At 41.6% G+C, this 14,718-nt stretch overlaps 1 protein-coding gene across 3 annotated transcripts in view; it reads left to right on the forward strand.

The window, feature by feature from the left end:
• The first annotated feature begins 432 nt into the window (after window positions 1-432).
• Window positions 433-14,718, forward strand: part of UVRAG (UV radiation resistance associated) — a 335,117-nt gene continuing 320,831 nt past the window's right edge. Inside the window, exon 1 of one of the 3 annotated variants that reach the window (XM_061380900.1) lies at window positions 433-746. In XM_061380900.1, the coding sequence (XP_061236884.1) occupies window positions 630-746 (117 nt within the window). In that variant the 5' untranslated portion in view covers window positions 433-629. The remainder of the gene's footprint in view (window positions 747-14,718) is intronic. The other 2 variants (XM_061380904.1, XM_061380901.1) reach the window with 2 other exon arrangements.

Genomic DNA, 14,718 nt, shown 5'->3' on the forward strand with positions numbered 1-14,718 from the left:
CCCTCCCAGGGAGGCCGGTTACCATGGCAACTAGGTTAGGGCGGAAGTGGCTCCCAAAACTGACTCTCACTAATCAGGTGACTCTCCTGCCTCCTGCACGTGACACCGGAGCCCAGGCGCCGGTCTACCTAGTCGGACTCCGCCCCTCTATTCCTTTACTGACAACTGACGGCGACCTCGAGCAATGGTCCTTGCGGCTCCTCCAGGAGACCCCGCCCTGTGGTAGTGAGAGAACCAATTAGACTGGGGAAAAAAGAAGCAACGCCCTAGGTTTCACCCCGGTTTGACAGACGCAATTTAGGCCATCCCTGGGTCCCTCCGCCCCCTGTCTATTTCTGCTGGCGACGGACAAATCTTCTGCCCAATAGCGCGTCCTCTTTTTGTCGTTTGGTCCCGCCCCCATGGAAGCTGAACCAATAGGCAATCCAGGTCTCAGCGGGTGGTGGGGGTTGCACTGCAGTAATATGGCTCTTCCTTAGCCAGCGGCGGCGGCTGGAGGTGGGGTAGAACGGTCCTGCCTCTAGGTTGGTTGGTTTTTGGACTGCAGGGTCTCGGCGGGTCGTGACTCGGCGGTTGTGGCGGATGCCGGAGGAGCGTCTGTCCTGCCGCTTGGCGGCCCCTGGGTCAAGATGAACGCTTCAGCGTCGGTCGGGGGCCCACTCCCCCCGCCGCCCACGGGCCCGGCCGCCGCGCTGCCTCCAGGTTCTGCCGCGCGGGCCCTTCATGTGGAGCTGCCGTCTCAGCAGGTAACCCCGCGGGCTCGCGGCGCTCTGTAGGGGTCGGGAGGAGGCCCGTGAGGGATCTCCGTGGGCCGCGGGCTGACCCAGTGCCAGCCGGGAGACGGGGAGAATTGGCCGGGGAGAACTCCGAGGACTGAGGAGGGCTGTCCGGAGGTCTTGGGAGGGGAGGGATCCAGGGATGGCCGAATCTCTGGGGGATCTTCAAGTCCCAGGAGACATCCCGTTACAGGAGATGGGTTGGGAAGAGACGGGAAGGGACCCACTGAAACTCCCCGGGCCCCGCCTCTCCCCCCGTAGGGAGCTGGGGATTCCCTGGCGCAGACCCTCCGCTTTATCCCTCTTGGGAAGGGACCCGGGGAAGCCCTGGTATCCCAGGAGAGATGGGGAAAGCGCTTTTTCATTTTTAACTCATTTACTTGCTGACAAACTGATTGGTGCTCTCTGCTGCGGGAGAAATGAGGTTTCCCGCATTTGTTTTTAATCTCTCCTTATTATGAAGTACTCCTATAAATTTCTCAAGAAAAATCCTTTGGGATTTCGGGTTTCCTTCCTATTCTCCGACCCCCCATAGAAGGCACTTTAGCAATTTGAAGGGTGCTGCTACGTTCCTTCAAAAGAGTAACTGTGGAAGAAAGAACATTTAACGTACAGTACACATTCACGCCTTCCCTATCCTTTACCAAGGCGTGCAGAGCTTCTTGGATCCAATTTGGATCCGCTCTGTAAGCAGATAATAAAGAGAGAACACCGAGTTTGGGGACCTGACAAAACTCTTTGTATCACAGACTTATCTGTAGAGTACTTCTTTCCCCTGCCTTCTTGCTATCCCCCAGGAAGAGACTTTGCAGGAAGTTTGGCATTTAAGAGACTGAACGAAAGTACCTTTCATTTTCCCCCATCCACAAAGAGGACCTAAGAAAAATAGCCAGTTGTTAAGAGTCTACCGTGTTGGGTTTGTGCCAAGTGCTCAGCTGGCGGGGAGTTGATTCAACCTCCCAACTCTGGGAGGTGGCTATTTTTTATTAGTTCCATTTTGTAATTCTGGAGACAGAGGCTTAAATATGTAAAATCGCCTGCCCAAAGCTTTGCAATTAGTAATTGGTGAGGCCGGGTTTCAGAATCCAGCCTCAGACTGTAGTCCCTGCACGTGGTGGTTGTGCTGCAGACTTGAACAATCTTTTCTCCACTGTTTTCACGTGGAACAGAGTACTTTCCTCCACACCCCTCCTCCAACTTCCCATCACTGTCTTAGGAAAGAGTCAGACAGAAGAGAACAGAGGTTGGGGGCAGAGGGTGGACGGGAGATGGGCTGGATTTGAATACAGGAAAGTGTGGGTATGTGGAGGTTGCTAAAGGGCAAGAAAGGTGGAGATCCGAGCTACAGCGGTGGCCATGGAGCTGAGTTGTTTGCAGAAGCAAGGGCTTTTAGTGCGGTGGGAGAGAGGATTTAAGATACTGGGAGAGCATGGACCCTGGTTTTGTGGTGCTGTTGGGAAGGAAGTTTGTGGAGAATATGAATTTGAGGGTAGTGAAGTTTGGATTGTATTTACAAGGTTTCTAGGGGAGAGGGAGACTAGCCTCTGGAATGAGCATTAATGTGAATTTGTGTGTGTTTTGTGTGTATGTGTGTGTGTTGGTGGATTGTGAGAGTGGATACTGGGAGAGGCAGTGATGGGTGCAGAAATCCTGAAGGAGGAGCCAAGAGAGGTTTAGTTTGGGAGAGCTTTGGGAAACTGTGGGATTAGGAAAGAGAAAGCGTCATTTGTTTCATAGAGCCTGTTCTCTGATAACAGTTCCCAGTTTAACGTTGGGGGAAATAATCCAAACAAACTGCCCATGGAATAAATCCAACTGCATTTGTAAGCATTTGTCCAGTTTTGGGGTTTGTGCCAAGGGATATATAGTGGCTTAAGTGTATGGCTGAATGCTGTATGGTCACTGAGTATGCTATTTACAGCTTTCTGGGGGTGTCATCCTTCTTGAATTCTTGGAAGGCAGCCTGTACAGCAAAAGCACTTTTACTTTTGCTCTTGACATTAATTTTGCTTTCTGAGTCAAAATGCTCAAGATTTTAGGATATAAATATATAACATTTAAAAAAGTAAACATTTTTGTTAAAGTGTTATCGGTATACAGTCAAGTGTACCAGTTATTAGTACACAGCATGATGAATTGTCACAAAACAAACAAAGTTACGTAAGTGCTACCCAGATTAAGAAATACAAAATTATTACCATCCCAGAAGTCCTCCTCACGTCCTCTCTCGTGTCTGCCTTTCTCTCCAAAGGAACTACTGTTCTGATGTATAAGAGAAAAGTTTTTGCCTGTTCTTGAAACTGTGTATAAATGGAATCACACAAAAAGGTATTATTCTTTTGCCCAATATTGTTTGTGAGAGTCAGAGAATGTGTGTATATAAAAACATTTGTTAGTATTATTATTAACAATAATACTATGACTTTTGCAGAATTTCAAAGCTTTAGATAAATTGGAAATCCAGTTAACTTTCTTTTAAATAACACTTTGAAAATTGTGTCATTTTAATAGATTACATGCTATTTGATAAGATGTCAGTATCTTTAAACATAAAAAAGATCCTGTTGATTTAAGATTTTCACGATAAAATTGATTATTTCCAAGCACACATTCAGTGGTTTCTCCCCACTATCCCCAGCCTATTTCTAAGGCAGAGTTTTTCAACCTCAGTACTGTTGACATTTGGGTTGGTTGGTGGGTCTATAAAGTATTTTGTCACCTCCGTGGCCTCTACCCGCAATATACCAGCAGGACCATCTCAGGCCTGACAATCAAAAATTGTCTTTAGATGTTGTCAAATGTCTCATAGGGAGAAAAATTACTTCTGGTTGAAAACTACAGTTCTAGGATATATTTTTGTTTTAGGATAGAGAATATCCCAGGCTTCCCTTGTGGCTCAGCTGGTAAAGAATCCGCCTGCAATGCGGGAGACCTGGGTTTGATCCCTGGGTTGGGAAGATCCCCTGGAGAAGGGAAAGGCTACCCACTCCAGCATTCTGGCCTAGAGAATTCCATGGACTGTATAGTGCATGTGATCCCTGATGCTGGGAATGATTGAAGGCAGGAGGAGAAAGGGACAGCAGAGGATGAGATGGTTGGATGGCATCACCGATTCAATCAATGGTCATGAGTTTGAGTAAACTCCATGAGTTGGTGATGGACAGGGAGGCCTGGCATGCTGCAGTCCGTGGGGTCACAAAGAATCGGACACAACTGAGCAACTGAACTGAGAGTGTATCCCTTCTATTACTTACTGATTTATCTCATCTCAGTCTTCCTTAAGTACCATTAATTGTAGTGGCTGTATTGTTTAAAATATTAGTTTACTGTATATTAGTTCCCAAAGTATTGGACTCCCTGTACCCCCAATCTGCCTCCAGAAAAAAGACTTGTTTTGTTTTGGCTCAAAGAAAGCCCACAAAACTATAAGACCTAACTAATAATTTTTACTTTGATCCACTTTTCTTTAAAAAAAAAAAAAAAATCTAGTTAACTCTGCAGAAATCCTGAACCTTTATATGTATGAGTACTAACTGCAGTGCATAATAGCTACTTAATTGTGTCAGATGGGACTGCTACTTAATTTTTCTTCTTTTGCTTCTTTATGATCTTACTTTACCTGTATTTAAGCATGAACTAGTCATGCATTTTGAAGACTTGTTTTTTCTTTTTAATTTTTGGTTGAGGTTTGTAATTTTCTAGTGAATATAAGCTCATCTGAAGAATAAATTCCTTCATACCTTAGGTTTAGGCATTTTGAAATAAAAATTTGTGTTTTGTTATAGAGGTATTTATAATGTCCTTGAAAGTTTGAGAGCGTTTCTTTCCTCCCCAAAGGCTTCCTCCTTTGGGTATAACCTAACTACATTCCTCAGATACTTAGAGCTGGGGAGGCTCTTTAGTGATTGTTTAGGGCTTCCCTGGTGGCTCAGATGGTAAAGAATCCGCCTGCAATGCAGAAGACCTGGGTTCGATCCCTGAGTTGGGATGATCCCCTGGGGGATCCCCTGAGGGAGGGCATGGCAGCCCACTCCAGTATTCTTGCCTGGAGAATCCCACGGACAGAAGAACCTGGTGGGCTGCAGTCCATGGGGTCACAAAGACTTGGACACAACTGAGCGACTAAGCACATACATAGTAGTGACCACATACATAAACATTTTGCATATAGGTATAGTCTTAACCTAGTTTAATCCCTTCCATTAAAATAACTTTACAATTCATTATTACTTTTCTTAGTTGTCGTGGTCAGTATGCCTTCATCTACCACATTTTTGTATAATAATGTTTAGTTATGTTTGTTTAGGGCCTTCCCAGGTGGCTCAGTCGGAGAAGGCAATGGCACACCACTCCAGAACTCTTGCCTAGAAAATCCCATGGACGTAGGAGCCTGGTAGGCTGCAGTCCTTGGGGTCGCTAAGAGTCGGACACGACTGAGCGACTTCACTTTCACTCTTCACTTTCATGCATTGGAGAAGGAAATGGCAACCCACTCCAATGTTCTTGCCTGGAGAATCCCAGGGACGGGGGAGCCTGGTGGGCTGCCGTCTATGGGGTCACACAGAGTTGGACACAACTGAAGCGACTTAGCAGCAGCAGCAGCAGGTGGCTCAGTGGTAAAGAATCAGCCTTATAATGCAGGAGATGAGGTTTCGATCCCTGGGTCAGGAAGATCCCCTGGAGAAGGAAATGGCAACTCACTCCAGTCTTCTTGCCTGGAAAATCCTATGGACAAAGGAGCCTGGCAGATTAGAGTCCTTGGGATCTCAAAGAGTGGACTGAGCTACTAAGTGACTGGTGATGTTTGTTTAACCCCCATTAATAGATTTTTGATCTGTTTCCAGTTATTCTGTGTTACATTGTTGCAGTGAGTATCCATATACAGGTATCTTGGAAATCAGTTGAAGAATATGTATACACACATTTACACATATAAATATGCACATATATACCACTCATATAATACATACACACGTTTTTGTTATTTAGATTTGTGTTTCTTTAATTATTGATGTTTTAGTAGCTTCATTTATTGTATGCAAACACTACGCAAAGTTTTGTTGTTGTTCACTGCTGAGTCATGTCCAGTTCTTTGTGACCCTGTGGACTGCATCATGCAAGGCTTCTGTGTCCTTCACTTTCTCCCGGACTTTGCTCAGACTCCTGTTTATTGAGTCAGTGATGCCATCCAACCATCTCATCCTCTGTTGCCCCCCTTCTCCGCCTGCCCTCAACAAAGATTGAGGACAGGAGGAGAAGGGGACAATGAACTCATTTATCCTTACACAACCCTATGAGTTTCCATGTTTTTTTAAAAAATTTTTACGTATTTATTTCTGGCTGTGCTGAGTCTTCATTGCTGCACCCAGGCCTTCTCTAGTTGCAGCAAGTGTGGGCTGCTCTCTAGTTGCAGTGCACAGACTTCTCATTGCGGTGGCTTCTCTCTTGTGGAGCATGGGCTCTAGGGTTCACAGGCTTCTTTGCGGCGCATGGGCTCAGTAGTTGTGGTACACGGGCTTAGTTGCTCTGAGGCATGTGAAATCATCCTGGACCAGGTATCCAATCTGTGTCTCCTGCATTGGCAGGGGGATTCTTAACAACTGATCAACCAGGGGAGTCTGAGTTTCAATATTTTTGAATAGATCTGTGTAGCATTTTCTTTTGCTACTTGCTTGTTTATGTCCCTAGCATTAATTTTTCTGATTACTTACTTGTGTTCTTTCATTCATTTGAAGAGCATTTTTTGGAAGGAAGTGGGGTATATTAGTGCTGTTATATATTATTATTAATGCTATTATATATCAGTGCTTCCTTGAATTTTTAAAAATAGATTTCATTTTTTAGAACAATTTTAGATTTAGGGACAAATTGAGGATAGTACAGAAGGTTTCATACTGTATACCCATTTTCCTCTATTCTTAACATCTTTCATTAATATGATACATTTGTTACAATTGAAGAACCAGTATCGATATGTTATTATTAACTAAGGCCTTTATTTTATCAAATTTCTGTCATTTAAAAAATTGTATTGGGATTTCCCTGGCTGAAGGTACTTCTCTGGCAGTCCGTTGGTTACGACTTTGCCTTCCAAAGCAGGGTTCCATTCCTGGTTGCGGAGCTAAGACCCAACGTGACTCGAGACCAAGAAACCAAAATACATAACAAAGCAGTGTTGTAACAAATTCAATAAAAGCCTTTACAAATGGTCCACATCAGGACATAGTGGGGGAAGGAGAGGATGGGACGAAATGAGAGAGTAGCACGGAACCATATACATTACCATATGCAAAATTAGATAGCCAGTGGAAATTTGCTGTATGACACAGGGAGCTCAAAGCTGGTGCCCTGTGACGACAGCCTAGAGGGGTAAGATGCGGGGAAGGTGGGAGGGAGGCACAAGAGGGAGGGGACACATGTATACCTATGACTGGTTCATGTGGGTATATGGCAGAAACCCACACAATATTGTAAAGCAATTATCCTCCAATTAAAAATAAATAAAATTTATAATAAGAAAGTGGTCCACATAAAAATGATCCCAAAAGGAAATTGTTGTAAGATATACATGATTTTTCTGTTGTAATCATTTTTAAGTGTAATCCAGTGGCATTAAGTACATCCTCAATGTTGTGCAAACATCACTACTATCCATTTCTGGAATTTTTCATCATCTCAGACAGAAACTGTACTCTTTAAACAACTCCCCATTCTTCCCCCAGCTCCTGGTAAGCTCTGTTCCACTTTCTGTCTCTATGAATTTGCTTATTCTACGTTCTTCATATAAGGGAATTATACAATATTTGCTTTTTTATTTCATTCAGCATAATGTTTTCAACATTCATCCATGTTGTAGCATGTGACAGAATTAGGCTGACTAGTGTTCCTTTGTGTTTAAATACTACATTTTGTTTACCCATTCATCTGTTGATGGATCTTTAGTGTTTACCTAATCTGTGGAAAATTCTGAAAGAGATGGGAATACCAGATCATCTGACCTGCCTCTTGAGAAAGCTATATGCAGGTCAGGAAGCAACAGTTAGAACTGGACATGGAACAACAGACTGGTTCCAAATAGGAAAAGGAGTACGTCAAGGCTGTATATTGTCACCCTGCTTATTTAACTTCTATGCAGAGTACATCATGAGAAACGCTGGGCTGGAAGAAGCACAAGCTGGAATCAAGTTTGCCGGGAGAAATATCAATAACCTCAGATATGCAGATGACACCACCCTTATGGCAGAAAGTGAAGAGGAACTCAAAAGCCTCTTGATGAAAGTGAAAGAGGAGAGTGAAAAAGTTGGCTTAAAGCTCAACATTCAGAAGACAAAGATCATGGCATCTGGTCTTATCACTTCCTGGGAAATAGATGGGGAAACAGTGGAAACAGTGTCAGACTTTATTTTTCGGGGCTCCAAATCACTGCAGATGGTGACTGCAGCCATGAAATTAAAAGACGCTTACTCCTTGGAAGGAAAGTTATGCCAACCTCAAGAGCATATTAAAAAACATTACTTTGCCAACAAAGGTCCATCTAGTCAAGGCTATGGTTTTTCCTGTGGTCATGTATGGATGTGAGAGTTGGACTGTGAAGAAAGCTGAACGCCGAAGAATTGATGCTTTTGAACTGTGGTGTTGGAGAAGACTCTTGAGAGTCCCTTGGACTGCAAGGAGATCCAACCATCCATTCTGAAGGAGATCAGCCCTGGGATTTCTTTGGAAAGAATGATGCTAAAGCTGAAACTCCAGTACTTGGGTCACCTCATGTGAAGAGTTGACTCATTGGAAAAGACTCTGATGCTGGGAGGGACTGGGAGCAGGAGGAGAAGGGGACGACAGAGGATGAGATGGCTGGATGGCACCACTGACTCGATGGACGTGAGTTTGAGTGAACTCTGGGAGTTGGTGATGGACAGGGAGGCCTGGCGTGCTGCGATTCATGGGGTCGCAAAGAGTCGGACACGACTGAGCGACTGAACTGAACTGAACGGAATACACTTTTTCAAGATCTCGTCGTGCACACCACATTGTATTTAGTCTCCCCTTGGCTGTAACAGTTCCTCAGACTTCTTTTTGATGACCTTGATAGTTTTGAGTACTTCTGAGGTATTTTGTAGGATGCCTTTCTATGGGAATTTGGTGTTTTGTTTTTTTTTTTCCTCATGATTAGATTGGGGAGATAGCCTGGATAGGTAAAGTGCCATTTTCATCTTATTGTATCAAGTGTACATACTATTAACATGACTTATCCCTATTGATGTTAACCTTTGTCATCACCATTGAGGCTGTTTTTTGTCAGGTTTCTCCGCTGTGAGATTACTCTTTCCCACTGGTTCCTCCATGCTGTCCTCTTTGGGAGGAAGTCACTGTATCCAGTCCACACTTTAGGAGTGGAAATTGATGCTCCCCGTCCTTGAGGGCAAAGTATCTACATAAATTATTTGGAATTCTTCTGCATGGGAGAGTCCTACCACTACCCACTTCCTTTTACAGATGAGGAAGCTAAAGTCTGGGTAGCTTTCTCAGAGTCACACAGGATGTCACCACAGGGACTTCAGGTTAGGTCTTTGATTCCCACTTACCATAGATACCTATTCTTTGCAGGGTTCTGGTTAAAAACAGAGGCTTGAAGTTATCTCAAGGTTTGAGATAATCATGCTTTTTATTTTATTTCCCACAGCATCTGTACATAGCACTGTGCTGATTACATAATAGGAGCTCAGTATACTTTTTATTTTAAAATTTTATTTGTATATGAATCATCCCTTTGAAGAATTTAACAGCCCTAAAGAAAGGAAGGAAATTGGATTGAAATACATACAAGAAAAAATGCTGGAAGCACAAGATTTTGCTAAAAGCAAAAATGCTAGAAGCTTAATTTAGCTGTGTGTGATATATTTATTTTCCCTTGATGTTTCTGTTTGTTAGATATCTTTTGTCTGTCTGATTTAATCATCTTCTTATTATGTGTTCAAAAGATCTGTTTCCTTTACAAGGCCACTGAAGGCAGAGAGAAAACTCTATCTTACTGGGAACATATGCCCTGTGCAATGTTATGTATTTTTATTCCTTCCACAAATATTTGTTGAGCTCCTTCCTCGTGACTCAGAAATAAGTATATAGTTGTGTTATATAGCTGTATAAGAAAATGATGGCAATTTTTGAGCTGCTTTGCTTTTTGTAAACAAAACTGTGAGGAAGCTTCAGAAACAAAATACCAGCATCCCCAAATCATTATTTTTATATGATAAAATGCCATTAGGATTTTAAGGTTTTAATTTTTTTTTTTTTTATGAAAATGTTTAATTTTCCTTTGAAAAGAAAAGCTGTGTTCTTATTCAGTGTTAACTTTAAAATTTATCTACTGGGTCACAATTCTTAGCTTTGTGGCAGAAAATTCAGAAGTGAAACTGACTGGAAATAGAGCAAGAGCAGAATTGAAACTAGTAAGCTGGGCCTGAATGAGGAATAAAATTAAGAAAAAAATTAGGTTTTCATAGTTTCCAAATGTATATTTTTGATAATATGTATATTTTCATCAGTAGACATATCACTACTGGAGGAAAAAGAAATACTTGTCATTTTTAATGTGCTCTAAGGAGTGCAGGTACAAACTAGGGGTGATTTAGAGAAACTAAAGACAGATCTATGTTAAGAGAGGGGTTGAAACAGTTTAGGCTTTATATCTTTAGGTTTAATGGCATCAGTAATGTCTCCGTGAAAGTTTTTTTAAATGTCTTGTATTTTAGGAGTTGGGTTCTTAGATTATATTTGTAGGGGAGCACATGGAGAAGGGAAACTTGACATTGGGATTTTTTTCAAAAACATATTTGTATTATACCTTTTTGGTTTAATATTACCTGACCTTATTTTCTGGCTTCCCTGGTGGCTCAGCAGTAAAGAATCTGCCTGCAATGCAGGAGCTGTGGGTTTGATCCCTGATTGGGGAAGATCCTCTGGAGGAGGAAATGGCAACTCACGCCAGTGTTCTTGCCTGGGAAGTCCCATAGACGGGGGAGCCTGGCGGGCTATACATCCATGGGGACGGTTGGACACAATTTAGCATCTAAGCAACAACTACCTTGTTTTCCATCTTATTTTAAAATCAAAGCATGAATTTTGAATCGTAGAATTTTATAGATGCAAAATCTGAAGCCCTCAGAGGTGAACTATTCCCCTGGCCAGAGATTTGGTCCCTCCACTTGTTTCCATCCTAAAGGAGTCAGTAAAGAGTATTAATTTAACAACTATGATTTGAGTGCCCTGCTCTTCCTGTTAGTGGCAGAGACCTGACCAGATCCTTTAACTCCCATGAACAGTTTCACTCTGCTTGGCTTGGTGTTTTGAGAATTTGTTTCTTAAACTTGTCTCTGGGCTTTGACACATTATTCCTACAACTTTGGGAATTTTAGGCTAGAGGTAAAATGTGGGAAAGACTGTATTTTAAACTTACTTCGCTTCGCAGGCTGCGGTCTCAGGCTGCATCCTCTTGTCCCCTTTTGTAGTGTGTATTAGTGAAACTTTGGAATGTCCCTCTGTAATTTGAGTGATCACTCTTCCTGTTTGTCCCTTGGTACTTACCATGCTTATCCTTTTTTGAATATCTCACTTAAGAAGTCTTGATTCTTTACCTCTTCAAGTTTCTAAAACAGCAGTCATCTGTTAATCATGGGTTTTCTGTTGTCAGAAATTTTATTTGTGCCGACTGCCGTAGACGTCATTGACTAGTTATCAAAAACTGGAGTCAAGTGCATTTATTGGTTGAGAAGCTGAGAAAGCTGAGCATTAGAACCCAGTACTGATGAATCTGTTTGTTGATCCATTGGCTCTTTTCCCCACCATGGTTGTTACAATATCTTACCAGGTGCCCTCAGATGTTTTTGAAAATAATAGGGAAAACAAGGAAATTGAAGGTGGTGGCTACCTTTGGCTTTTTTCAGTAGCTTCCTGGGTAAGAAGAAAGAGAAGATAAAAATGAGTGAGAATGGAAATCAGACTTTTGTAGTATGTTTTTTTTCTGGAAAAACTTGGTCCTCTTTTAACATGATTGTATTTTTTTAACTAAGGGCTTTACTGGATTACAAGTAATTCATGTGTCCATGTTAGCCTATGTCAAAAGTAAATAGTTGCAAGTCCAGAAGTGGAAGAAATTAATTGAGTAATCTGTTTTTTCAACAGATATTTATAAAGTAGCTCCTTTGATTTATGTTAAATATGGGATTAGCAATTTATATGTCTTGTTTCCTTCAATCTAATTATGTCTTTCAGAGGATCTGAAATTTTACCTGTCATAATTCCAGTCTCTTTTTGTATAAGAGCTAATACAGGAAAACTAAACTTAAAAAAAAATACAACATGAAAATAATTTAGGAGTATGAAAAAGCTGTGTTTTAAAATTTTGCCCACCGTAACGAATGACGTCATTGAGAAAACTGGCAGGGCTTTCATCCACTAAAATGTTACTATCAGGGTATATATGAGAAGCAACAACATGAGGAAGACTGTCTAATTTTTCATTTTGAAAATAGATCACAAAGCAACCTAGGCAGGTAAGCTGTGGGGTGCTCATTTAAGGCCTAGGGTATTTGACAGGACTCTACTCAGTATGGATTAGAGTTGGTCCCGTCATGTATATGATGTAGGTATTTCAGGTTTGTTTTCATGAATGGAGTTTATCCTACATGGAAGGTATTGAAGTCATAAAATTGTCCTGTTAATAACAGTTGTCCTGGTGCTCTGGAGTGACTGGTTTACATGTAATATTCATGTATTTCTACTGGAAGAAATCAATCTAAGTATTCAATGGGGACACTAGAATTGCAGAATTTCTTAATTGTACATTAACTGCATTTTTTCACAAATTTGGATATTTTGAAACTACCTGAAAATTACTAAAAATTACTACTCACTATTCTTACCTTGTGTTTTCAAGAAAAGGTTACTTTATCAATACCGTCTTTAATAAACTAGTAAAATATACAGTGTATTTTAGATACTATATCAAAAATAAATAAGTTGGTACTTAGAAGTAAAATAAAATCTATTACAAAATGGAAAATTTTAACTAGATGTTAAATCTCTGCTGTGTACCAAATACTGCATTAGACTCTGGTGTACTTCTTTCTCCAACTTCTCTTATTGTTGGAGTACCAGAATGTCTCTGAATATGATTTTACAAATTCTCAAAAGCACATAATTATTTCCTTAATATGGTATGATAGAAAGACTTGTAAGGCTGGTTCTGAGTATAACTAAGGTGTCTTTGGGAAAAGCATATGTTCTGGTCTTTGGTTCTTGACTTCACAGTGAGAAGGTTGGGTTATCTGTATATCTACACATCTTGAACCTCTGTGTGCCTCCATTTCCTCGCTTGTCAGTTGCTTTCCTTTTTGTCCCTATCATTTTCATTCCACAAATATTGTGCTCACCTCTGTTCTACACTGTCATTTGTTTAACAGATTTTTTTTTTTTTTAGTTTCTACCGTGTGTACCACAGTAGTGAAGAATATTGTTTTCTAGAGCCAGATGCTTGGATTCAAATACTGACTCAGATCCTTCCTAGTTGGCAGTGTGGAAGTTACTTACTCTCCCTATGCCTCTGGGAGGCTCAGATCAAAAGGGCAGAATAATACCTATCCTGTAGGGTTGTTGAAAGAATTATGTGGGTCATAAGTTTGCCTGCAAAGGTGCTTGGTATGTAGTAACTGCTCAGTGCTCAAGAAATGTTAGCTGTTACTGTCTCTGCTACTACTACTGCTGTTTGTCAGGCTCTGAGGATACAGGATAAATAAGGCACTGTCTTTGTCCTGGAGGGATTTGTAATCTGATGGTTAAGGCAACTATATCAGCAGACCATTTTAGTGTAATGTAAGAGATGGTTTGAATTAAGTGCTGAGGTGGAAGAGAGTAGGAAAAGGAGTCAAGCGGAGACACCAGCTTGAGCAGAAAGGTAAGTAGGTGTAGAAGGGAATGGCAGATAAATTGCACGAGGCTGGAGTTTAAGGCTCTTGAAGGAGAATGGTGGAAACAAGCTGGAGAGGTGTAGTTTGGGATCAGATTATAAGGGGCCATGTATGCCCTGCTTTGAAATTTGGACATTGTCCTCAAGGTAGAGGGGAGGACTTTTTTTAATAGACTTTAGTTTTTAGAGCAACTTCAGGTTCACAGCAAAATTGAGCAGAAGTTACAGAGATTTTCCAAATACTTTCTGCCCCTGCATTTACATTTTTGTTTTTAGCTGCTAAATTGTGTCTGACTGTTTTGTGACTTCATAGCTGTAGCCCGCCAGGGTCCTCTGTCTTTGAGATTTCCCAGGCAAGAATACTGGAATGGGTTGCCATTTCCTTCTCCACGGGGATCTTCCTGACCAAGGGATGGAACCCCGGTCTCCATCATTGCAGGCGGTTTCTTTACCACTGAGCCACCTGGGAAGGCGTAGCCTCCCCTGTTAGCAACTTCTTCCACTGCAGTTATACATTTCTCACACATCATCAATGTAGTTCATTGTTTACGCTAGGGTTTACCTGCACCCTTATGGCAGAAAGTGAAGAAGAACTAAAGGACCTTTTGATAAAAGTGAAAGAGGAGAGTGAAAAAGTTGGCTTAAAGCTCAACATTGAGAAAACTAAGATCATGGCATCCGGTCCCATCACTTCATGGCAAATAGATGGGGAAACAATGGAAACAGTGTCAGACTTTATTTTGGGGGGCTCCAAAAGCACTGCAGATGGTGACTGCAGCCATGAAATGAAAAGACTCTTGCTCCTTGGAAGAAAGCTATAACCAACCTAGACAGCATATTAAAAAGCAGAGACATCACTTTATCAACAAAGATCCATCTAATCAAGGCTATGGTTTTTCCAGTAGTCATGTATGGATGTGAGAGTTGGACTCTAAAGAAAGCTGAGTGCGGAAGAATTGATGCTTTTGAATGTGGTGTTGG

The sequence above is a fragment of the Bos javanicus genome, chromosome 15, assembly GCF_032452875.1.
Source record: "Bos javanicus breed banteng chromosome 15, ARS-OSU_banteng_1.0, whole genome shotgun sequence".
Classification (NCBI taxonomy): Eukaryota; Metazoa; Chordata; class Mammalia; order Artiodactyla; family Bovidae; genus Bos; species Bos javanicus.